At 37.6% G+C, this 27,156-nt stretch overlaps 1 protein-coding gene across 1 annotated transcript in view; it reads left to right on the top strand.

Annotated features, from left to right (window-relative positions):
• Positions 1-26,707, top strand: part of Rop (Syntaxin-binding protein Rop) — a gene marked incomplete at its 3' end in the record, with an annotated part of 75,679 nt that extends 48,972 nt beyond the window's left edge. The window contains 4 exon segments of the mRNA XM_070095316.1: positions 15,728-15,908; positions 24,692-24,860; positions 25,772-25,984; positions 26,487-26,707. Of these exon segments, the coding sequence (XP_069951417.1) occupies positions 15,728-15,908; positions 24,692-24,860; positions 25,772-25,984; positions 26,487-26,707 (784 nt within the window).
• Between the last annotated feature and the right edge of the window lie 449 nt (positions 26,708-27,156).

The following is a 27,156-nucleotide window of genomic DNA, read 5'->3' as shown; positions in this document are numbered from 1 at the left end:
GATTCTTAGAGCAGTAAATAACCATGGTCTTACACTTAAAATCACCTGATGCATTACCACAAAGGATCAGTGTGAAGCGATCCTTTACTCCCTTGAAGCCCGGTGCAGCCCTGTAGAGACAGTGGTCTCACCCACAGCCAGGCAGTGGTCTGAGCTAGGTAAATATCCTGCGAGTGACACTGCAGATTTTTTCCCCTCCTGCAAACCAAACTGTGTTAAGTTAATTTTATGAAGTGTTGTATAAAATTATGCTGTAATAACCAAAACATGCCAAATGAATCCATGTAATATGAGGATCTACTGTATAATCAGTGCCATGGTTTTTGCCTTAGATAATTTCATGTTACATCAGGTAAGTTTTGTATATAAAGAATTTATACTTTACAGAATTTGCATTCACTGTAACCAACTTACAGTACAGTACTCCCTAACTGCACACTGTTTCCTTTGAACTTAGCAGATGAAGAATCACACCCCATCACTGTGTTAAATGACACATGTCAGTTTGGTGCTTCAAATAAAAAAAAAATGATCTGCAGCAGCCAGACATTTCAAGGTTTTTTTTGTTAATGTGTACTGTCTGTTCTGGAAATGTATTACTTCCTTCCACCCTAACATTTTACTACTGAGGGGTTACTGCAGTACTTGCATATTCAGGTGAATAATTCTAGTTGCAGTACAGGTCCTCCATCACAAATCCGGCATCATTGGGACCTGTAGTGTGCCAGATTACTGAGTGAGTGGTTAGGTTAGAATACACTTAATAAAATTAACCAACTTGACTTAAAGTTCATTGAACTTCGGCGAAAGTCGAACATTTCCGCTACTTCGAGCTCAATTTCAAGGTACTTTTCATCATGAAACCAATCAAAATCTTATCTATTTCTGTAATATATCTTCCACTCTATCAAATGAGACCAAAAAATGAGAAAACAACCATAAAAACCATACGAAAATATACCGCTATGGGGCTGCTAATGGCTGAGAAGTGAACTCCGTTATTTATGGTCTGATTTCTTTCATTTTTGGTGTACTTTAAGAAGCATCTTTCCATCATACATTGCTCAAGTTTCATTAAGATAGCCCAACAAACAACTGAGAGAAAAATAATAATAATAATATCGTTATTTACTACACGTACATGTACATGGTATACAGGCCTAGGTGTCATCAGTGACATACTATTACAGTGGACCCTCCATTTTCGCCAATTTCGGTTTTGGCCGACTTTTTTCGCTGATTTGTTGGGTCCGTTTTCGTTGATTACCTCCGATTTCGTCAATCGTACGAAATTTGTCCAGTGCCTAACACACAGACAAAGTCACCTCCCATGCCATTCTCAGCCAGTGTAGTGTTGTTTTTCGGTGAGTGAACATATCCTGCCTGGTTATATGAAACATTTCGTAATAATCCATTGTTTTTGCCACTTGTTTATTGTGTGTGACTGCTAAATAAGCCACCATAACCACAAAGAAAGCTCCTAGTGCCAGTCTTTTGGTAAAGAAAGTGAGGAACACCGTAGAAATGAAGAAAGAAATCCTAAGGAAATATGATAATGGCATACACATTGCTGAACTCGGCAGGATGTACGGGAAGTCGCCATCAACAATCAGCTCCATTGTGGCAAAAAGAAAAGAAATCATGGAAGCTGATGTTGCGAAAGGGGTGAATGCGATAACCAAACAGAGATCCCAAACAATTGAAGAAGTGGGGAAATTGTTGTTGGTGTAGATCACAGAGAGAGTTAGCAGGAGATAATGTTGTGCAGTCAATTATTTGTGAAAAGGCAAGACAATTACATGACGACCTTTTAAAGAAACTGCCAGAAACAAGTGCTGATGTAGGTGAATTTAAGGCTAGCAAAGGCTGGTTTGAAAAATTCGAGAAGCGAAGTGGCATACACAGTGTTGTAAGGCACGGTGAGGGTGCCAGTTCAGACAAACAAGCGGCTGAAAAATTCGTGCGGGAATTCAAATGTTATGTAGAGACTGGAAAAATTCCAACCCCAACAAGAGTTCAGTTGTGATGAAACAGGCCTGTTTTGGAAGAAAATGCCAAAGAGGACCTACATTACACAGGAGCAAAAGGCACTTCCAGGAAGTTAGCCTGTGAAAGACAGGCTAACTCTCTTGTTGTGTGGGAATGCTAGTGGGGATTTCAGAGTGAAGCCTTTACTGGTGTATCACTCTGAAAATCCCAGTGTGTTCAAGAAAAACAGTGTTGTTAGAGTAAATTGTGTGTGATGTGGAAGGCAAACAGTAGGGCATGGGTCACAAGGGAAATTTTCCTGAATTGGTTTAATGAAGTGTTTGGGCCCAGTGTGAAAAAATCTGGATAGAAAATTGCCACTCCAATGCCTCCTGTTAATGGACAGTGCTCCTGCTCATCCTCCAGACTTGGAAGACCAGTTCTCTAAGGAATTCGGTTTTGTAACAGTTAAGTTTTTGCCTCCTAACACCACTCCTCTCCTCCAGCCCATGGACCAGCAGATCATTGCAAACTTCAAAAAACTGTACACCAAAGCAATGTTTTAAAGGTGCTTTGACATAACCTTGAACTCTGAATTGACCCTAAGAGGGTTTTGGAAGAATCACCTCAATATCTTCCACTGCATAGGCCTTTTAGATAAGGCTTGGCAGGGAGTGACTTCCAGGACAATGAACTCTGCTTGGAGAAAATTGTGGCCAGATTATGTCCAAAAGAAGGATTTTGAAGGGTTTGAGACTGACCCTGTCGACCCTACACCTGTTGTGCAATCAGTTGTGGCATTGGGGAATTCCATGGGGTTGGATGTGAGCTTGGAAGATGTGGAAGAGTTGGTGGAGGACCACAGTGAAGAGCTGACCACTGATGAGATGCAAGAGCTTCATCTGCAGCAGCAACAGTCCACAGCTGAGGAAATTGCTTCAGAGGAGGAGGAAAAGAGATGGAAGAAGGTGCCTTCTTCAAAGATTAGGGAGATTTGTGCAATATGGACTAAAGTGCATTCATTTGTGGAGAAACATCACCCTGAAAAAGCTGTTGCAATCCGTCCTGGTGACTTTTACAATGACAGTGCCATGTCCCATTTTAGGCAAATCTTAGAGATGCCAGAAACAGAGATGCCAGGTAAGTGTCATGTTTAATGTTCATTCTTTTGGTGCATGTAACTATCTTTAAGGTAAAAAAAAAAAATTTTTTTTGTTGATACTTCTGGGTGTCTGGGACGAATTAATTCTATTTACATTATTTCTTATGGGGAAAATGGTTTCGGTTTTGGCCGGTGGGTCAGGAGTGGATTAAACACAAAAACCGAGGGTCCACTGTATATAGAAAGCCCCTTGTTATGCTAAGCATTTCAGGCAAATTAGATCAGTGTCCCAGAATAAGACCCACACCAGTCCACTAACACCCAGGTACCCATTTACTGATGGGTGAACATAGACAACAGGTGTAAAGAAACACGCCCAATGTTTCTACCCTGGCTGGGAATCGAATCATATATGGCTACCTCGAGCCAGGTACTAGAAATAAGCCACTTTGTCTGACTTTTTTGGGTTATCCTAGGTTCTCTGCACATATGCTGCTGTGAGTGATAATCTATGTAGAGAAAATAGCTTTTTCGCTTCAGTTTTATGGTGCAGTACAAGTGTATATCACAGCCCTGTGCTATACTTCGTTTTCTCTAATATAAGCCCCCAAGACAGGGATAGGAGAATGGTACTTCTATCCCATATCCTCTTCATACCTCCGTCAAACTGCTCGGTATTATGCCATATGTTATTCATTCTGGAGCATTTAACATGTTTTTATGTTAATTATATTGTTTATACAATACAATACAATACAATTTTTATTTCTTTGCAAGTTTACATTGAGATTCTGTAGTTACAATAATGAGTTGCAGTGCAAAGAGAGCCACTATCATGCCATGGCATTATGGGCAGACTAAATTAATGGCTTACAGACTACTTAATACTAGAGAAATTGATCATAGTTTGTTTAAGTTGTACATCTGTTTTTATTTAAAGCAGAGGCATGGTTGACAAATAGGCAGCAGAGAATTTGCATAAATGGGGAAAAATCAGAATGAGGGCACGTCACAAGTGGTGTTCCACAGGGGTCAGTGTTGGACCCCTTGTTGTTCACAATTTACATAAATGACATAGATGAGGGAATAAATAGTGACATAAGCAAATTTGCTGATGACACCAAAATAGGCTGTCCAATTGACTCTAATGAGGACATTAGAGTACTCCAGGATGATTTGAATAGACTGATGCAATGGTCGGAAAAGTGGCAGATGCAGTTTAATATAGACAAATGCAAAGTTCTAAATGTTGAAAAGGATAATAACCATGCCACATATAAACTAAATAATGTAGATCTTAACCCTTTGACTGTTTCAGGCCCCTCTCTGAAACTGTCATTCTATGTCGCTCAATTTTTGAAAAAAAAAAAATTATTTTTTCTTATGAAATGATAGAGAATCTTTTCCCGATGGTAATGACACCAAAAGTTCGAAATTTGGTCGAAAACTCGTGGAATTATGCTCCCGCGAAGTTAGCGGTCTCGGCGACATATGCGTATCGGCGATTTCGCCGACTTTGAGCCCAATTTTCAGCCAATTCCATTGTTCCAGTTGACCAAACTCATAGCTATTTCTTTAGAACTCCATTTTATCTATCAGCTGAGTACAAGAAACCTCCCACTTACTAATTTGGACTACCCAATATGGTGGTCAGAAATTGGCAATTTGGCCAATTTCACGCAAAATAAAAAAGATGCCAATTTCAAAATAGGGTCCAGAATAAACAAGGTAGACATTCGTGGCACTAAAATAACATATGCTCTGTTCATTAGTCACATCTCTAGGCCCCTCTTATATTATTATTGCTTTCTATTTTGATTTTTTATTCATACAAAAAAATACAAAATTTACTGTTATGCAGACGACTGCATTATTGTAAAAATGGTATAAATAATATCAGTGCACTAGTGAAAGAATATTAGACTCCCCAGTTGACGTGTATTGGACGTGTGGTGTGATTTATTTACTCTTGAACATTGGTAAAAATCGAACATTTCCGCTACTTTGAGCTCAGTTTCAAGGTCGTTTTCATCGTAAAAGTAATGAAAATCATCTCTATTTCTGTAATATGTTTTCCATTTTATCACCTAAGACCATGAAAACGCGAATACAACGATAAATACTATACGAAAATACACCTCAAAGTCGGCGTTTTATTCCAAAAAAACGATCAGAGTTTTTTTTTTCTCATTACGCAATGTGTGCTGCAGGATTTTTTTTATGTGGTGCACACTGACCACACAGACCCATTCTCTCACATGTGGGCCTACCAGCTTTCTCCCACTTGATTTGAAGCCGCTAGAATTATTGAGTATATATACGTCAGAAACATTGGCTCGTAAGACGTATTTATACGTCGAAAACAGTCAAAGGGTTAATATTACTGATTGCAAAAAGGATTTAGGAGTTTTAGTTAGCAGTAACCTGAAACCAAGACAACAGTGCATAAGCGTGCGCAATAAAGCTAACAGAATCCTTGACTTCATATCAAGAAGCATAAATAATAGAAATCCTCAGGTTATTCTTCAACTCTATATATCCTTGGTTAGGCCTCATTTAGATTATGCTGCACAGTTCTGGTCACTGTGTTTCAGAATGGATATAAATGCACTGGAAAGTGTACAGAGGAGGATGACAAAGTTGATCCCATGTTAAGAAATCTTCCCTATGAGGATAGACTGAGGACCCTGAATCTGCACTCTCTGGAAAGGCATAGAATTAGGGGGGATACGATTGAGGTGTATAAATGGAAAACGGGAATAAATAAATGGGATGTAAATAGCATGTTAAAAATATTTAGCCTAGACAGGACTCGCAGCAATAATTTTAAGCTGGAAAAATTCAGATTCAGGAAGGATATAGGAAAACACTGGTTTGGTAATAGAGTTGTGGATGAGTGGAACAAACTCCCAAGTACTGTCATAGAAGCTAAGACGTTGTGTAGTTTTAAAAATAGGTTGGATAAATACATGAGTTGTTGTGGGTGGGTGTGAGTTGGACTTGACTAGCTGGTGCTACTGGGTCAGAAGCCATGCTCCTTCCTTAAGTGGAGGTGACCTAAGTCGGGGGTTGACATGGGCCTGCCCCGCGTGGGCCAGTAGGCCTGTTGCAATGTTCCTGCTTTCTTATGTTCTTATGTTACAATCTGGGGATATTACATTGGGACAGTTTGAAGGTATTTTGTAGGCTGTGTATATCAGTAGTAAATATTAAAGTTATATTATTGGAATATAATATTGAGTGCTGGTGAAAGTAGTTTACAGTATGAGAATGCTACAATATGGTGTAAGGCAGTATAGTTTTGTGCAGGTATTTATACTACAATGTAGTATTAAGTTACGTATGAACTTTGGATATTTAAAATTTGAAGTGTTAAGATTTAGGTAATTTAAGTATTGAGTATTTAATATTTAGTTTAGGGTGAGAAGATGGCCTAGTATGGGCCAACAGGCCTGCTGCAGTGTTCCTCCTTTCTTATGTTCTTATGTTTAGACTGGGTTACTTTGGTATTTACTGGTAATGAGTTCCAAATTTTGGGACCCTTTATGTGCATAGAGTTCTTAGTGTGGTGTGGACATGGGATACATCAAAAAGTGATCTGTGTCTTGTGTTACGGTCGTGCATCCTATTAACCCTTTGAGGGTCGACAGGCCCTCTCCGAAACTCGTTCTCAGGGTCGGCCAAATTTAAAAAAAAAAAAATTATTTTCTCTTATGAAAAGATAGAGAATCTTTTCCCGATCATAACGACACCAAAAGTTTGAAATTTGATAGAAAACTTACGGAATTATGCTCTCGCAAAGTTAGCGGTCTCGGCGATGTTTACGGATCGGCGATTTTGCCCACTTTGAGCCCCATTTTCGGCCAATTTCACTGTACTAGTCGACAAAAAACATGAATATTTCGCTAGAACTCCATTTTTTCTATCGAATGGGTGCAAGAAACCACCCATTTATAAATTCAACTATCCAGTACAGTGGTCAGAATTTAGCAATTTTGCCAATTTCACACAAATTTCAAAAGATGCCAATTTCGGAATAGGGTCCAGAATAAACAAGAAAGACATTCCTGGCACTAAAATGACATTTCCTCTAGTCATTAGTCACGTCTCAAGGCCCCTCTTATATTCTTTTGCTTTCCACTTTGAATTTTTATTCTCACAAAAAATATAAGATTTACTGTTATGCAGACTACTGCATTAGTGTAAAAAATGGTATAAATATTATTGGTGCACTTGTGAAAGAATATTAGACTCACCAGTTGACGTGTATTGCACGCTTGGCACGATTTGTTTACTTTTGAAGTTTGGTAAAAATCGAACATTTCTGCTACTTTGAGCTCAATTTCAAGGCACCTTTCATTGTAAAACCAGTCAAAATCATCTCAATTTCAGTAATATGTCTTCCATTCTATAAAATAAGACCAAGAAAACTAGAATACAACAATAAATACTATACGAAAATACACTGCAAAGTCGCTGATTTATTAAAAAAAAATGGAAAAAGTTTTTTTTTTCTCATTATGCACCATGTGCTGCAGGATTTTTTTTAGACTGTGCACACTGACCACGTAGACCCATTCTTTCATATGAAGGCCTACCAGCTTTCTCCCACTAGATTTGAGGTCGCTAGAATTTGAGTACTAGTACGTCAAAAACCCCTACGCGTAAGACGTACTAGTACGACGAAAACCCTCAAAGGGTTAAGGTTGGTAAGGAGAAGTTTGAGTGAAGGGTTTATGTTTGAGTGTAGTGTTTTATGTTTGTAGTAGGTGCAAGAATAGGTATGGATGTTCTTTATGGTGAGTAGTTTTAGACTTTTGAATATTGGTGGAGTATGCTGTCTGGAGTGGAAATTTATCATCATTCTGACTGCAGCCTTTTGCTGGGGTATTAGTGGTCTTAGATGATTTAATGTTGTTGATCCCCATGCACAAATTCCATAGGCGAGATAAAGGTAGATGAGTGAGCGATACAGTGCAAGGAGAGCTGATTGTGGAACATAGTACCGTATCTTTGAAATTTGTTGTATATGGGTATGGAATTTAAGGCTACTGTCAAAGTGGATTCCTAGGAATTTTCCCTCTGCATCTTGTGATGGCTGATCCATTTAGTGCTATGTTAAATGGAATATTTGTGGCTCTGTTTCCAAACTGAATGAAATAGGTTTTGTCAGTATTGAGTGTAAGCTTGTTAGTCATCATCCAGGTAGATATTTTCTGCAATTCAGCATTAACAGTGTTGGCCAGTATGACTGGATTTAGGTGAGAGAAGACGTATGTTGTGTCATCTGCAAATATGTGGGTTTGAGTAGTTGTGATGCATTCGGTAGGTCATTGATGTAAATGAGAGGAGAGGAGAGGGCCAAGGACACTTCCTTGTGGGACCCCAACTGTAATTGATTGTGTGGAAGAGTTAGCTCCATTTGTGTACACATATTGGCTTCTGTTACTAAGGTATGACTTTAGATAATTGAGGGAGTGCCCTATTATACCAGAGTGTGTTAATTTAACCCTTCGACCGTTTTGGTCGAATATATACGACTTACGAGCCAGTGTTTCGGACGTGTTAATACACACAAATTCTAGCAGCTTCAAGTCAAGCAGGAGAAAGCTGGTAGGCCCACATGTGAGAGAATGGGTCTGTGTGGTCAGTGTGCACCACATAAAAAAAATCCTGCAGCACACAGTGCATAATGAGAAAAAACAACTGACCATTTTTTTGGATTAAAACGCCGACTTAGAGGTGTATTTTCGTATAGTATTTATCGTTGTATTCTCGTTTTCATGGTCTCATGTGATAAAATGGAAAACATATTACAGAAATAGAGATGTTTTGATTAGCTTCACGATGAAAACTACCTTGAAATTGAGCTCAAAATAGCGGAAATGTTCGATTTTTACCAATGTTCAGGAGTAAGCAAATCACACCACACGTCCAATACACGTCGACTTGGGAGTCTGATATTCTTTCACTAGTGCACTGATATTATTTATATCATTTTTACAATAATGCAGTACTCTGCATAACAGTAAATTTTGTATTTTTTGTATGAATAAAAAATAAAAATAGAAAGAAATAGTAATATAAGAGGGGCCTAGAGACATGACTAATGAACAGAGGATCTGTTATTTTGTGCCAAGAATGTCTACTTTGTTTATTCTGGACCCTATTTTGAAATTGGCATCTTTTTTAATTTGTGTGAAACTGGCCAAATTGCCAATTTCTGACCACTTTATTGGGTAGTTCAGGTCAGTAAATGGGCAGTTTATTGTACTCAACTGATAGAAAAAATGTGAGTTCTAAAGAAATAGCTATGAGTTTGGTCAACTGGAACAACGGAATTGGCCAAAAACAGGGTTCAAAGTCGGCAAACTTGCTGATACGTATATGTCGCCGAGACCGCTAACTTCATAATTCCATGAGATTTTGACCAAATTTCGTACTTTTGGTGTCATTACCATCGGGAAAAGATTCTCTGTCATTTCATGAGAATTTTCAAAAATTTTTGCGACATAGAATGACAGTTTCAGAAAGGGGCTTGCAACAGTCAAAGGGCTAATGTGCAGCAAATCGTGGTCGACTGTATCAAAAGCTTTACATAAATCAATAAAGATTCCCAGTAGGACTTCTTTCTTCTCGAGAGTGGTGTATATTAGTTCTAGCATGTGAACAATAGCATCATTTGTGCTTTTATTAGTCCTGAATCCAAACTGAGAAGGGTTGAGTATGTCTTGAGAGACGAGGTAGGAATAGATCTGCCTATGAATTAATTTTTCAAAGATTTTAGAGAGCAGAGGTAAGTTAGATATTGGTCTTTAGTTATTCAAGTCTGATCTTCTCCTTTGTGAATCGGGGTGACCCTCGCTATTTTGAGAATTGATGGGATGGTTGAGGATTTGATGGATTTGCTAAAGAGTGTTGCAGTAATTGGTGACAGTACAGTGGACCCTCGACCAGCGATGGCATCGATTAACGATAAATCTGACTAGCGATACATTTTATCGCAAAAATTTTGCCTCGATTAGCGCTAAAAAACTCGACCAACACTATTCCTTCCATCTGAGACGCGTCCACTTCTGGCCAGTGTTTACAAGCCAGCCAGCCACCGCGGTCGCTTCCAAGCATACAATCGGAACATTTCATATTATCACAGCCTTTTTAGTGATTGCACCTGCAAAATAAGTCACCATGGGCCCCAAGAAAGCTTCTAGTGCCAACCCTACAGAAAAAAGGGTGAGAATTACTATGGATATCAAGAAAGAGATCATTGCTAAGTATGAAAGTGGAGTGCATGTCTCCGAGCTGGCCAGGTTGTACACAAAACCCCAATCAACCATCGCTACTATTGTGGCCAAGAAAACGGCAATCAAGGAAGTTGTTCTTGCCAAAGGTGCAACTATGTTTTCGAAACTGAAATCGCAAGTGATAGAAGATGTTGAGAGACTGTTATTGGTATGGATAAACGAAAAACAGATAGCAGGAGATAGCATCTCTCAAGCGATCATATGTGAAAAGGCTAGGAAGTTGCATGACGATTTAATTAGAAAAATGCCAGCAACTAGTGGTGATGTGAGTGAATTTAAGGCCAGCAAAGGTTGGTTTGAGAGATTTAAGAATCGTAGTGGCATACATAGTGTGATAAGGCATGGTGAGGCTGCCAGTTTGGACCAAAAAGCAGCTGAAAAATATGTGCAGGAATTCAAGGAGTACATAGACAGTGAAGGACTGAAACCTGAACAAGTGTTTAATGGTGACACTGACAATGTTGTGAAACACGTTAGGAATGTCATAAAGGAATGGGAGGTACAGGCCTCTATGGGCAGATATGTTGTGTGACAGAGGTCCAGTGACTCTCAAGCTGGTCCTAGTGGCATTAAAAGAAGGGAAGTAACCCCGAAAAAGGACTTGCCACCTCAAGTCCTAATGGAAGGGGATTCCCCTTCTAAACACTAAGACCATCAACACACTCCCCTCTTCCCATCCCATCAATCATCACCAGATCTTCAATAAAGGTAAGTGTCATGTAACTGTGCATGTCTTCTTCAGTTTGTGTGTATTAAAATTAATATTTCATGTGTTAAAATTTTTTTTTTTTCAAAACTTTTGGGTGTCTTGCATGGATTAATTTGATTTCCATTATTTCTTATGGGGAAAATTAACTTGACTAACGATTATTTTGACTAACGATGAGCTCTCAGGAACGGATTAATAGCGTTAGTCGAGGGTCCACTGTACTTGAGAAGCTTTTTTGTACATAAAAGGTGGTAAGTTATTTATATCTCCTGCCTTGTTTTTAAGGGTGTTGATGATGAGCGAGACTTCTGTTGGGTTGGTTCGAGCTAGGAATAGTGTATTCAGGTAGGTACCCATGAGGTAGTTTGATGGATGGGTGTTTGAGCTTGGGATTTTGCTCCCTAGATTCTTTCCTATGGTGGAGAAGAAAACATTGAGTCTGTTTGCTGTTTCAGTTGGTGGGAGTAGGGGTTCATATGAATTTGTTAATTTGAGTGTTTTGTTTTAGGATATCATTTTAGTTCCTAGAATTTCAGATAGGGTTTTCCAGGTCTTTTTCATATCACCTTTTATGTCATGTAATCTGTTCTCATAATACAACTTTTTTGACCTTCTTATCAGGCTGGTAAGGATTGACGAGTCATGTTTAGAATAGTCTCCGGTTATTTGGCCCATTCTATACTGTTTTTTGTATAGGTGCTTTGTGTTAATAGATTTATTATGATGTCACGTTAGATCAATTGTGATAGTCAAATAAGCTGTAATGTTGATATTAAAGTAATAAAGCATATTCCCCTGCATCACGAGACTGAGCTCATAGCAATCGACAGTGGCTTCAAAACCACCCTTAACCCCTTCAGGGTCCAAGGCCCAAATCTGAAGTGGTGCCCCAGTGTCCAAGAATTTCCCCCCAAAAAAAATTTGTTACTTTTTCTTATGAAATGGTAGAGAATCTTTTTGTGAAGGTAATAAAGCAAAAAGTACGAAATTTGATGGAAAATTGACGAAATTATGCTCTCGCGAATTTTGATGTGTCAGCGATATTTACGAATCTGCGATTTTGCCGACTTTGACTCCCATTTTAGGCCAATTACATTATTCCAGTCAATCAAATTCTTAGCTATTTCACTAGTATTACTTCTATTCTATCGATTGAGCACAAGAAATCACCAAGTCAACTGTTTCAACTACAAATTAAAGTGATCAGAAATTGTTAATTTGGCCAATTTAACACAAAGTTCAAAATATTCCAATTTCAAAATGGGGTCCAGAATAAACAATGTAGGTATTCCTGGAACTAAACTAACATTTCCTCTGTTCATTAGTTATGTTTTGAAGCTTTACAAATAAATTCCATTTTGATTTTTTATTCACATAATGAATTTTTATTCACTCCAAAAAATAGAAGATTTACTGTTATGCAATACTGCAATAATTGTATAAATATCATCACCATATTTGTGAATGCATATTAGACCCACCAGCTGGTGTGTATTAGACGTGTGAGGTCGTTTGTTTACTCTTGAATATTGGCAAAAATTTAACATTTCTGCTACTTTGAGCTCGGTTTCAAGCCATTTCCAGTGCTAAAAGCAATCAAAATCATCTCTATTTCTGTAATATGTCTTCCATTCTATCAAATGAGACCAAGAAATCACAAATACAGTGGACCCCCGGTTAACGATATTTTTTCACTCCAGAAGTATGTTCAGGTGCCAGTACTGACCGAATTTGTTCCCATAAGGAATATTGTGAAGTAGATTAGTCCATTTCAGACCCCCAAACATACACGTACAAACGCACTTACATAAATACACTTACATAATTGGTCGCATTCGGAGGTGATCGTTATGCGGGGGTCCACTGTACAACTATAAAAAACATACGAAAAAACACTGCAAAGTCGCTGTTTTAATCGAAAAATCATGATTTCAGTTTTTTTTCTCTCATTATACACAGTGTGCTCCAGGATCTGTTTTATGTGGTGCACACATACCACAAAGATGTATTCTCTCATATCTAGGCCCAAATGTACCACTCACAGTTTATCAGAGTGAGCCGAGCTCATGACGTAGATCTACGGTTTGGACCCTGAACATAAAGCCGTAGATCTACGGGACGGACCCTGAAAGGGTTAAACGGTCCAAACGTATATATACGTTCACGCGTAGCGCCCCAAACGTATATATACGTTTTCCTTGTCATTCATTCAACATTGCCACAATAAGCCTGAGTCACCTAGACATGAGAGAATGGGTGTGCGCACTCACTGTGTGCCATATTAAAATAATTGGGGATGCCTGGGTACCATATGCTCTTTTTTCCTTTTAAAAAAAAAGTCTTTTTCTCTCAAAAAATTTGGGGCGCTACACGAGTGAACGTATATATACGTTTGGACCGTTTAAGGGTTAATGGATAATGTACTGTGTAGGTGCTTTACACAACGAGAAGCATTTCTTTTATTCGTTGGAATCATGGCTCTAGGGCTAAAAGTAAGCAGGTTATAACAATAAATGGAGAAAAAAAAATTGGAATGACTTATGCAACAAGTAGCACCACCAAACAATACAAGTAAGTTGGTGTGGCGACCCTGGAAATTTGAAATTATGCTAGCCGAAATTAGTGCCGAATAACTGATGGAACTGGATGTCTGATTGCCTGGTTTGTGATGGCGGACCTGTACTGTTACTTAGGTGATTATATCTTTTTATATTTTTTATATACATGTATATATTTTTTCTTTTTGGGTTTTCCTTTCTTTTTGGATCACCCTGCCTCGGTGGGAGACGGCTGACTTGTAAAAAAAAAAAAAATCTCGTTTATCTGTTTTTCTTCATGAATTATCGTGTATATGTTTTTGTTGGCTTAAATTTTTTTCAAAAACTTGCCAGGAAATGTTGGATTTTCCTTTACATTTTTTGTGAATTGGCAATTGAGTGATGCAGTTTTTCCTCAGTGCTTTATTACACACATTAGGGTCAAATACAGCTATGTACATGTAAAAAAAAAATCCTCCCATTTTTATATCAAATATGCTGATGTGTGGTATTAAACTACTCACAGTAATGTGCTTTATTGGGCTATATAAAAACTAACCTTATTAATTATTTGTACTTGCAAATAATCAGATACCTCTTTTATCTCCTTACTTTAATATGTGTAACATAGTTTTAATTGCACTATAAACAAGAGTTATATATCCTGGAATGTAAGGTACTGTACAGTGTGAATATGGTGATACCTGTATATAGCATTATATACAGTGGACCCCCGGCATACGATGGCATCGGTATACGTTAAATCTGGTATATGATACATTTTAACGCAAAAATTTTGCCTCGCCACTCGTTAAAAAACCTGCCACGCGATTCGTCCAGGACGTGTCCACGTGTGGCCTGATCTGCCCCGTGCGTGCCAGTGTGCTCGCATCTAAGCATACATTCGGTACATTCAATATTATCACAGTGTTTTTGGTGCTTGTTTCTGAAAAATTAGTCACCATGGGCCCCAAGAAAGCTTCTAGTGCCAACCCTGTGGTAAAAAGGGTGAGAATTAGTATGGAAATTAAGAAAGATTTTGAAGGGTTTGGGGCTAACCCTGAGAAGCCTATGCCAGTTGTGGAATCCATTGTGCCTACTTCAAAAATTAAGGAAATGTGTGCAAAGTGGGTTGAACTGCAAACTTTTATGGATGAAAATCACCCTAACAGAGCTATTGCAAGCTGTGCTGGTGACTATTACAATGACAATGTTGTGGCCCATTTTAGACAAATCTTAAAGGAACGGGAGGTACAGAGCTCTATGGACAGATTTGTTGTGCAACAGAGGTCCCGTGACTCTCAAGCTGGTCCTAGTGGCATTAAAAGAAGAAGGGAAGTAGCCCCGGAAAAGGACTTGCTACCTCAAGTCCTAATGGAAAGGGATTCCCCTTCTAAACATTAACAACTTCCACACACTCCCCTCCTCCCATCCCATCAATCATCACCAGATCTTCATTAAAGGTAAGCGTCATGTATTCTATTGTTAGTAGAGTACTACTAACTGTGCATGTCTTCTTCAGTTTGTGTGCATTAAACTTAATATTTCATGTTTACCTGGAGTTTACCTGGAGAGAGTTCCGGGGGTCAACGCCTCCGCGGCCTGGTCTGTGACCAGGCCTCCTTAGGTCAGTGTCCCAGGATGCGACCCACACCAGTCGACTAACACCCAGGTACCCATTTTACTGATGGGGAACATAGGCAACAGGTGGAAAGAAACACGTCCAATGTTTCTACTCTGGCTGGGAATCGAACCCAGGCCCTCGCCGTGTGAAGCGAGAGCGTTAACCACCAGGCCACCAGAGCCCTGGTAAAACTTTTTTTTCATAGTACTTTTGGGTGTCTTGCACGGATTAATTTGATTTCCATTATTTCTTATGGGGAAAATTAATTCACCTTCTGATAATTTTGGCATACGATGAGCTCTCAGGAACGGATTAATATCGTATACCGGGGTCCACTGTATACTGTATATAGTATATAAAAAAGCTATCTATAAAATTATAGATAGCTTTTTGTTGTGCCGTTTTTAGAAAATTCAGTAAATACCATAACTATATCAAACAGTTCTGAAACAAATTTAATGAACAGGTTATTTCTAATGGCAGGCACCGTGGAGACTTTGAACGGAATGTAGAGCTTGCTCAGCTGGTGCAGCAGAAGCTTGATGGCTATAAAGCAGATGAGCCTTCCATGGGGGAAGGACCAGAAAAAGCACGGTCTCAGCTTCTCATTTTGGACCGTGGATTTGACTGCTACTCTCCACTGCTACATGAGCTCACCTTGCAGGTAAGCAGCTGCTTACTAGTGTCACTACTTAAATTTTATTAAGTATATACCAGTGGTCATATGTACTGTGGTTTGCATATACTGTGGGTCACATGGGCTATGGATCATGTAGTGTGGGTCACATGTACTGGGGGTCATATATGCTATGGGTTATGGACTGTGGGTTGCATGTACTGTTGGTTATTATGCACCATCTTATCAAGGGGGTATACCTTGATGCTGGTGAAGTACTCTTTGTCCCAAGAATTAGAACTACCCTTCACTTGAGCTACCTCATAATATAATAATTATTAATCCTCTTATTCACTCCTTGTATATGTTGTATGTTTTCATTCTTCAGGATATTTGTAGTTTACTTGGAGGCTTCTTCCTTTGATGACTGGTATTGTCATGCTGGTTGCTTTGACTTGTCTTGGTGTTTAGTTCATTTAATACTGAAAACTGTAATGTTATATTTCTTGTTTCCATAGCTTTTATTTTTTATCAAAGTTGCACCTAGAAAAATGAAATTTTGTGCATCTCTCTCTGATATTTAGCAAGTTTTACATCCTGATTTCCCTTTATTTCATTATTAACATTACTGGTAGCTTTTATATTTTCATTGGACTTTCACACTTAACTCTACCTTTCCTGGCCATACTAGACATTGATTCCAAGCATTTTGATCTATTTGCAGCTTCTGGTTTTGTGCCTTGATCACTATTTACACTTCAACTAGATTTCTCTTTGAAATGCAGAACTTGTCACTTTGAAACACAGAATTCTATCTTACTATATCACAATAGTATGGCTTACCTCACATTCTTATAGTCATTACTTATGGGAATAGTTATCGTGGGCCTACTGGGCTGCATATGATGTGATTGATAAGTTGACTTGGGCTAATAGCATGTCGACATTGTAAAAGTAAAAGCTAAATTTCGTCAGAAAATTGTACCCTGACCTGAAGCCCCTCAAAATTTCAGTCATCAGACAAAATAATAAACCCTTACCATAATCATGCATCTCATCTCATGAATGTGGAGGGGAAGAGCAGGACATGTATTACTGTTCCCCAGATCAATGTCTCTGCTCTCACTATGAATCTCAAGCCTCTGTGTATCAAGCTCTCTTGTTTAATCCAGAAGAATATTCTTAATTAAGATCACAACCTGTTCTTTCAGTACAGAAATTAGTTGCCTGTGTGGCATCATATCAGAGGCCTTTCAGCAGTTTAAGAATGTGTGGTTCATTTAATCTTCTTGTGCCTGTACTATTTATCATTTTGTCTCAAAAAATTGCTTGGCTAGCGAGGCATCATTTCATGTTTGTCTATGATAAAGCTTATGCTCACAAGGTAGTCTAGTACCTTATTTATCCAAGTACAATTATGTTAATACTGACAGATTGAATGAGATGTTTCATTACTAATGTCTTCAGTGAAGTGTTGTAAGTTCTTATCATTGGCTTGGTCAGGGCATCAGACCATCTTAAATTTATTCCCCACTTTAAGCATATTTCACTTGATGTTTCTGCTTCCTTCTATCCCCAGCATTCTGTGATGAATGGTTTGAAAAACCGACAAGTTGAAGATTAAGACACTTATTCAACATATGGGAATCTTTATTCAGGAAACGTTTCGCCACACAGTGGCTTCATCAGTCCAATGCAAAGTAGAAAGGCGTAAGGAGAGGAGGAGTTTGAGGTAATCAGTCCCTCAGCCTGGAGTCGATGTGTTCAGTCCATCAATCTTGTTGAATGTACAGCATAGGGTCATAGACGTGGCTTATATACTGTAGTGAGGTGAGGCGAAGCAGGAGGGGGTGGGGTCATAGTGGTATCATCCACTAGTCGAAGTAGGTCTTCATCCAAAGGTTGGACAAGTGTTGAAGAATTCTTTGTAACAAGATCCCATGATGCTGCAGTGTCTGACAGTTGTGATGAATGGTTTGAAAAACCAACAAGTTGAAGATTAAGACACTTATGCAACATATGGGAATCTTTATTCAGGAAACGTTTCGCCACACAGTGGCTTCATCAGTCCAATACAAAGTAGAAAGGCGTAAACAGCATCATGGGATCTTGTTACAAAGAATTCTTCAACACTTGTCCAACCTTTGGACGAAGACCTACTTCGACTAGTGGATGATACCACTATGACCCCACCTCCCCCTGTTTCGCCTCGCCTCACTACAGTATATAAGCCACGTCTACAGCCCTATGCTGTACATTCTACAAATTGATGGACTGAACACATCGACTCCAGGCTGAGGAACTGATTACCTCAAACTCCTCCTCTCCTTACGTCTTTCTACTTTGTATTGGACTGTTGAAGCCACTGTGTGGCGAAACGTTTCCTGAATGAAGATTCCCATATGTTGCATAAGTGTCTTAATCTTCATCCTTTTTCTGCTTTCCTTCCACATTTCTTCTCCCTTCTTTCACCTTCTTGCTTTCATGTAACACCTGGCATTTGTTAATCTGTTTTACTCTTTGTAGGTATTAATCTTTGTACTGACATATTTTACATCATCTTTGGTACTGTCTTTGTCAGCTAGTTCTTCACCCTCTTTCCATTTTTGCTACTCATCTTACGTTTTCTTATTGTATCTTTTATCTCTGTAGCCTTTTTAGAATAACTTTTACATTTTTTCAGGCATCAAGACTTGTTGATGCCACATTAAGACTTAAAATTGGAAATGTTCCTCAATTTTCCTTTGCAACTACCTCTTTCACATTTACTTTTCATAAGTAGATCCCATGTTCTCAAGAAAGGCTCCCCAGGGACATATTATGGACACTAAATGTACCTTAAGGTTATCTGAAGACAATTTCAGGGGCTTTTGCCCCCATAGCCTGGCCACAGACCAGGTCACCTTTTTGATGGCCTGATCAACCAGGCTGTTGGTGCTGGCTGCACAGAATCCAGGGTATGCATAACTGCTTGACTTGTAAAGTTCTCTCTTGAAGACAGCTTGGGGTCTGTTATTAGTTTCCCATTATGTATGAGGGGTTATCTGTAAACAGTTTTAAGGGTTATCACTCTGTGGGCTGGTTGCAGACCAGATTTCTTGATCCATTTATGCTTGCTGCGTTATCCTCTATTGTACTCATTGCATCTTTAATTTTCTCATCTTGCAATGTGTGCAGAGCCTCTTGGTTTTGTAGGGAGTGATTTCTTTGTGCAGATTTGGTATCAGCCCTAGAATTTTCCAGGTGTAAATTATGTGTCATCTTGCATACATTCCAAGGAGTACAGTTCAAGGGAATTTAAGCATTCCCTATAATTTAATTGCTTCACTGAATTTATATGGGAAGTGAAGTTTCTTTTTATCTCCAGATCTACAGTTATTATAGAACTATTTCACTCTAGGGAGAACAAGTGACTTAGTATATCATCATTGGCTTGGCATCTCTTGTTTAGAAGGTTCTAGTTATCCAGACTACCATTTGCCTTGCAACCATGATAATGACTTGTGAGCCTTGACTGTGTGATCATCTGACATTATCACTAATTTCTTCACTTTAGTGTTCCTGTATTGAGTAGCTTGAGTGTGCTTTATACTCTATTCCAGCTTATATTTCTTCAACCTTTTGCTGAAACTAGTCAGTGAAATTTGTCCTCACTGAACATCACATAGTTTTCTATGACCAAATTGAAGATTTGGTTTTTAACATCTTGGAGACTTGGTTTCTTTCTGTTGGAGGCTGTTATTCAGGCAAGCTCTAGTATCATCTACAAAGGATGAGTGTTATGGTTTGTCTGTCAGATATGAGAAAGGGTATTGAGTCTAGTACTGTGCTCTGGGAAGCAGTGGTTTTCACTATTGCAGCCTTTGCTTTTGCTTTGTTCACTATTACTTCTTGGAACCTCCACATTACTATTTACAGTGGGCATGCATCGTATCAATAAACAGTATCTCTAAATATTGTTCACTATGCAGCCTATGCTCAGTTTGTTTTATCCTGAAAATTTAAATTTTATAGAGAAATTATAAAATATATTCTATTGTCTCATCTGCTTGTTATACAGGTCCTCCATCGCAAATCCGGCATCATTGGGACCTGTAGTGTGCCGGATTACTGAGTTTGCCGAATTACAGAGTGGTTAAGTTAGAATACACTTAATAAAATTAACCAACTTGACTTACACAGTTCATTGAACATCGGCAAAAATCGAACATTTCCGCTACTTTGAGCTCAATTTCAAGGTACTTTTCGTCATGAAAGCAATCAAAATCATGTCTATTTCTGTAATATATCTTTCATTCTATCAAATGACTCCAATAAATGAGAATACACCCATAAAAACCACACGAAAATATACTGCAAAGAGGCAGCTAATGGCTGAGAAGTTAACTCCCTTATTTATCGTCCGTCTTTTTTATTTTTGTTGTACGTTAAGAAGCATCTTTCCATCATACATTGCCCAAGTTTCAATGAGATAGTGCAACAAACAACCGAGAAAAAAAAATATTTACCAAAAATCATATATGGCAAGCCCAAGCCAGGTACTGGAAATAAGTCACTTTGACTTTTCTGGGTTATCCTAGGTTCTCTATACATGCACTATGTATGATAGTCTATGTAACTGTATTTGTGTATACCTGAATAAACTTATTTACTTCTGGTCTGTCAACTGAGTACAAGAAACGGCCCATTCACTTATTTCAACTACCCAATAAAGTGGTCAGAAATTGGCAATTTGGCCGATTTCACACAAATTTCAACAGATGCCAATTTCAAAATAGGGTCCAGAATAAACAATGCAGACATTCCTGGTACTAAAATAACATTTTCTCTGTTCATTAGTCACTGCTACATTTGGAATTTTTATTCACAAAAAAAATAGAAGATTTACTGTTATGCAGACTGCTGCATTATTGTAATAATTGTATAAATAATGTCAATTCATTCTTGACTCCGTACTGGAATTTAGACTGGCAGGCGGACAGGTATTGGACGGTGACGTCATTTGTTTACTCTTGAGCTTCGCTAAAGAATAGAACATTTTCGCTACTGTGAGCGCAATTTCAAGGTACTTTTCTTCATGAAAGCAATCAAAATCATATCTATTTCTGTAATATATATTTCATTCTATCAAATGAGACTGAAAAAATGAGAATATAACCATAACCATACAAAAATATACTGCTAAGTGGCCGCTAATGGCTGAGAAGTGAACTCCGCTATTTATGGTCTGATTTCTTTCATTTTTGGTGTACGTGAAGAAGTATCTTTCCATCATACATTGCCCAAGTTTGAATAAGATAACCCAACAAACAACTGAGAAAATAATAATAATAATAATATATAATAATAATAATAATAATGATATCTTTATTTACTACACGTACATGTACAAGGTATACAGGCCTAGCTGACATCAGTGACATACTACTGTATAGAAAGGCACTTGCTATGCTGAGTATTTCAAGAAAATTAGGTCACTGTCCCAGGATAACACCCACACTAGTCGACTAACGCCCAGGTACCCATTTACTGATGGGTAAACATAGACAACAGGTGTAAAGAAACACGCCTAATGTTTCTACCCTGGCTGAGAATCGAATATTTACCAAAAATCATATATGGCTAACCCAAGCCAGGTACTAAAAATAAGCCACGTTGACTTTTTTGGGGTTATCCTAGGTTCTCTACACACATGCTGCTATGTGTAATAATCTATAGAGAGAAAATAACTTTTTTGTTTCATGTTTATGGTGGAGTATGAGTGTATATCAGTTAGCCCTGTGCTATACTCTGTTTTCTCTGATATAAGTCACCAAGACAAGGATAGGAGAATGGTATATGTTTACCATATCCTCTTCATAACTCTGTCGAACTGCTCGGTGTTAGACCAAATATTATTCATTCTGGAGTATTTAACATGTTTTATGTTATTTATATTGTTTCTTATGTCTTATTAGATCAATTGTAATAGGCAAATAAGCTGTAGTGTTGATATTAGCATAATAATAAAGCATATTCTCCTGTTTCATGAGACTGAGCTCATGGCAACCGACAGTGGCTTCAAAGCCACCTTATCTTTAATGAATAATGTACTTTGTAGGTACTTTACATAATGAGAAGCATTTCTTTTATTCATTGGAACCATGGCTAGGGCTAAAAGTAAGCAGGTTAAAACAATTAATGGAGAAAAAGAAATTGGAATGACTTATGCAGCAAGTAGCACCACCAAACAGTACCAGCAGGTTGGTGTGGCGACCCTGGAAATTTGAAATTATGCCAGCCAAAATTAGTGCCGAATAACTGAAGGAACCGAATAACTGATTGCCGGATTTGTGATGGCGGACCTGTACTTTTTTCATACTGTTTCTGTAAAAAGGTTTACCATCTCTTAGTTGAGAAAAAATTATAAATTATAACTCGTTTCATATTACAATTAACGCAAGTTTCATTTACTCTTTTTTAACCCCTTGATTGTCGAAACCCCAAATCCTGAGGTGTCTCCTGGTGTTGAAAAATTTTTGAAAAAAAAAAAAAATTATTAGGAAATGATAGAGAATCTTTTCCCGATGGTAATGACACCAAAAGAACGAAATTTGATGGAAAACTCACGGAATTACACTCTCGCGAAGTTAGCGACCTCGACGATATTTACGAATTGGCAATTTTGCCCACTTTAAGCCCTATTTTCGGCTAATTCCAGTGTTCCAGTCTACAAAACTCATAGCTATTTCTTTAGAACTCTATTTGTTCTATCGATTGAGTACAAGAAATTACCCATTTACCAATTTCAACTACCCAATAATGTGGTCAGAAATTTGCAATTTGGCCAATTTCACACAAATTAAAAAATATGCCAATTTCAAAATAGGGTCCAGAATGAACAGTGCAGACATTCCTGGCTCTAAAATGACATTTTCTTTGTTCATCAGTCATGTCTCCAGGCCCCTCTGATATTACTCTTGCTTTCTATTTTGAATTTATATTCAAACAAAAAATAAAAGATTTACTGTTATGCAGACTACTACAATATTGTAGTAATTATATAAATAATGTCAACCCATTCATGACTGCATATTAGAATGGCTAGTTGGACATTTATTGGACAGTGACATCATTTGTTCACTTTTGAACATTGGCAAAAATCAAACATTTCTCCTACTTTGAGCTCCATTTCAAGGTTCTTTTCATAGTAAAACCAATGAAAATCACCTCTGTTTCTATAAGATGTTTTCCATTCTATCAAATGAGACCAAGAAAACTAGAATACTTCATGAAAATATGCGAAAATACACCACAAAGTCGGCGTTTTAAGCCAAAAAAATGGTCGTAGTTTTTTTTTTCTCATGCACTGCGTGCTGCAGGATTTTTTTATATGGTGCACACTGACCACATAGACCCATTCTCTCACATGTGGGCCTACCAGCTTTCTCCTGCTTGATTTGAAGCCGCTAGAATTTTTGAGTATACATACATTTTGAGTATATATACATCGTAAGACATATATATACGACCGAAGCAGTCAAAGGGTTAATCATTAAGTTTCGGGTAACCACTGAGCAGTTATTTGACAAGAGTGATAAGGACAGCATTGATACATTCATTTTCTTAATATGTATCTTCACTTTCTCTAAATGAATCATCATGCTTCTCTTATGATATTACATATCTCCAAGGGAAAAAATTGGTCTGTATTAGTGGATTGATTGACAACTTAACCCTTTCAATGTCCAGACCACCAAAATTGTGCTCACAGTGTATACATTTTAAAAAATTATAAATTGTTTTATCTTCTGAAATGGTAGAGAATCTTTTCCAGAAGCTAATGACACTAAAAATACAAAATTTGATGGAAAACTTTCGTAATTACACAGGCAAAAGTTAGTGGTCAGGGTGCATTTTACACATCAGTGATTTTGCCAATTTGGCCAATTTTATGCAAAATAAAAAAAAATCCAGTTCAAAAGCAGAGTCCAGGCACAAAAACAATATTTCCTCTGCAATAATCACATCTCTAAGCCTCTCATATATTACACTTACTTTCCATTTTGAATTCAACAATATGCAAAAAAAATATTGAAGACCTAGTAAAATTCCATAAAATATACCCAGGAGGGTGTAGGGGAGGCCTTACTCGTCCTCAGGAATGTCAGGAAAAATCGTATAGTATTTCCACTACTTTGAGACCAATTTCAACTACTATTACTGCAATGAACTAAAAATCATCTGTATTTCACTAGTATTTCTCCTATCAAATGATACCAAGAAACGGCTCAGAAAAATATAAAAAACATCCTAGAAAACACCTCAAAGTTGCTATTTTAAACCAAACACATGGTCAGAGTTCTTTTTCCCATCATTCATTGTATGATACTGTTCACACTCGCCACACACAGATCCATTCTCTCATATCTCATATCTAGGTCAAAATTTATCACTCCCAGCTCATCTGAGTGACCTGAACTCATGGCGTTGATCTTCGTGACAGACACTGGCATCAATAATTCTGTTCTATGTGACTATCCATCACATTGAACTTAAGCTTCACATAAAGTTTTATTACATATTCAGAATTAATTTATGATTGCAAGTTACTATGCATGATATAATTAACAACAACAACTTCTTCATAATAAAAACCTTACTGTTTTGTTTTTATGTCACATTTTTATTTTAATGAATTCTTTAATCAGTCAGTTGAAAGAAATAATGTATGAAATGAACACACATCAATAAGTTTTATTTTTACTTCCCATACAAAATATTATTTAGCTATACTGCCTATAGACTGACAACATTTAACTGTGTTATTATTTGATAAGTCATTTCTTTAGGCAATGGCATATGACCTTCTGGACATTGAAAATGATGTGTACAAGTATGAAGCAACCCAGGGGGAGAGCGAGAAGGAGGTTCTCCTTGATGAAAATGATGACCTGTGGCTAGAACTTCGTCATCAACATATTGCAGTTGTTTCCCAAAATATCACGAAGAAGACAAAGGGTGAGAGATATGATGAATTACAGTTATCTCTAACTAAATACAATTGCCATAACCAGAGAGACATCTGTCATCATAAACATCACTTTGTTAATACTACAAACTGTGAGTGTGTGTGTGTGTGTGTGTGTTTTTTGTTCATTTGTGTTTTTTTTTTTGTGTGTGTGTGTGTGTGTGTGTGTGTGTGTGTGTGTGTATGTTTGTTTTATATGGCTGTGTGGCTGGGGGAAAAGAAACTTTATGCTTCAGTGTGTTAATATCGTGCATCCACTGTTTGTGTAAAAAAAAAAACTTACGGCATTTTACCATACTCAAATGAGTAGTTTCAAGTATCACTTCTTCAATTTTGTTTTTGTTTTCATAATTTGAAATTAAGACCTTTTGCTCTCCCTTTTACAAGTGCCAAGAAACTTTCTTATCTATTCTGTCATAAGCAGCCAAAACATTTTCTGTGCTTTTAGTTTTTTTAGAATTTAATTTCTTAATTAATGTTAAGACACCACACTACTACCACATTAAATATGCATATGAGGTGCCATCAAAAAGTTCCCGGACTCAAATTTTCACGTGCTTCCTGGGTTAAGTATGGTGGCACCATAAATGATGCTACACTGTACAGTCCTTTGTAAGGTAGTGTGGCAAGTTTCAGTGCAGTTGGTCATTCCACTGAGGTTGTGTTGTCAATATGATGTTACAATTTTTTGTGTAACAGAATGGAAACTCTAAAAGAAAGAGCAGCCTAAATTTGTCAACGAGAGAAATCATTGTATCTTATTCCACCGTCATTCTTTATACTGGCTCTGTTTTTCTCTATACTGAAAAATTTCTTTCAAATGCTACTTTGTTCAACATGTTTCTTCTGAAGCTTTTCTGTTATATTCTTGTTTTCTTATGTATAAAGTTTTCTTTTCTAGAGTTCATGGCCACCAAACGCAACATGGGCACAGACAAAGCCTCAATGAAAGATTTATCTCAGATGATCAAGAAAATGCCTCAGTATCAGAAGGAACTTTCTAAATATGCAACTCATATACATTTGGCTGAAAGCTGTATGAAGAAATACCAAGGATACACTGACAAGTTGTGCAAAGTTGAGCAGGACTTGGCCATGGGCACTGATGCTGAAGGTATGATGAATTCTTTGATGTGCAATGGAAGCTTTATATTTTTTATGGTTAATATTATGTTTTAGAGGTTCTTTATTTGAATTACAGTTCTGGTCAAGGAAATTTGCTTGACCACCTAGTAGTTGGTTAAGGTTTGCACCATTCACAAGTCCACATGGGAACACTCCTGGCATGCTTGTTGAGAAACTGCTCTAATCTGATGTAACATTGGTTCATTTATCATTGTTGTACATAGAACCATTATATTTTCAGACATCCTCATAATCAAAAACACCAAAGTAATGAAACTGTTCTTGAATGCGTGTCACCCATGTCTTGAAATGTAATTCAGTTATGTAATGATTGTTAAACCCATGCTTTATGTGTGTGTCTGTCCTGTAATTAGTTTTTAATTACTGTTAAAGATATTAATTTTAATGAACTAATTACAGTGTTAAATGTTTTGTTCTGAGACTTTTCTTTTCAATGTGCACTTAGAGTAATATTTTGCTTTTATCAACAGGTGAGAAGATCAAAGATCATATGAAGAACATTGTTCCCATATTGCTGGATCAAGCTGTAGAAAATGATGACAAACTGCGTGTCATTTTGCTATACATTTTGGCAAAGAATGGAGTTTCAAATGAAAATTTAGAAAAGCTTCTCCAACATGCTCAGATCCCTGCCACAAAGAAAGACACTATCAACAATATGGCACATTTGGGTGTAAATGTTATTGTTGATGTAAGTTATTTTTAATGCTTCTGTGGTATTTTCTTAATCCTGGCAGACTTGGGAAAAAAGTGCTCTGTGGCATAATTTTAAAAAGATAAAAAATAAGCTGTTGTATTCTAAGCACCTCTGCAAAAACAGTGACTATGTGTGAGTGAGGTGAAAGAGTTGAATGATGATGAAAGTATTTTCTTTTTGGGGATTTTCTTTCTTTTTGGGTCACCCTGCCTCGGTGGGAGACGGCCGACTTGTTAAAAAAAAAAAAATAGGTAGTAGGTTGGTAGACAGCAACCACCCAGGGAGGTACTACTGTCCTGCCAAGTAAGTGTAAAACGAGAGCCTGTATTTGTTTTACGTGATGGTAGGATTGCTGGTGTCTTTTGTCTGTCTCATAAATAGGCAATATTACAGGTACATATCTTGCCACTTCTACTTACACTTAGGTCACATTACACATACAT

Source organism: Cherax quadricarinatus, chromosome 4 (genome assembly GCF_038502225.1).
Source record: "Cherax quadricarinatus isolate ZL_2023a chromosome 4, ASM3850222v1, whole genome shotgun sequence".
NCBI classification, from domain to species: domain Eukaryota; kingdom Metazoa; phylum Arthropoda; class Malacostraca; order Decapoda; family Parastacidae; genus Cherax; species Cherax quadricarinatus.
The sequence above is the reverse complement of the archived record's forward strand: the minus strand, read 5'-3'. Positions and strand labels throughout refer to the sequence as shown.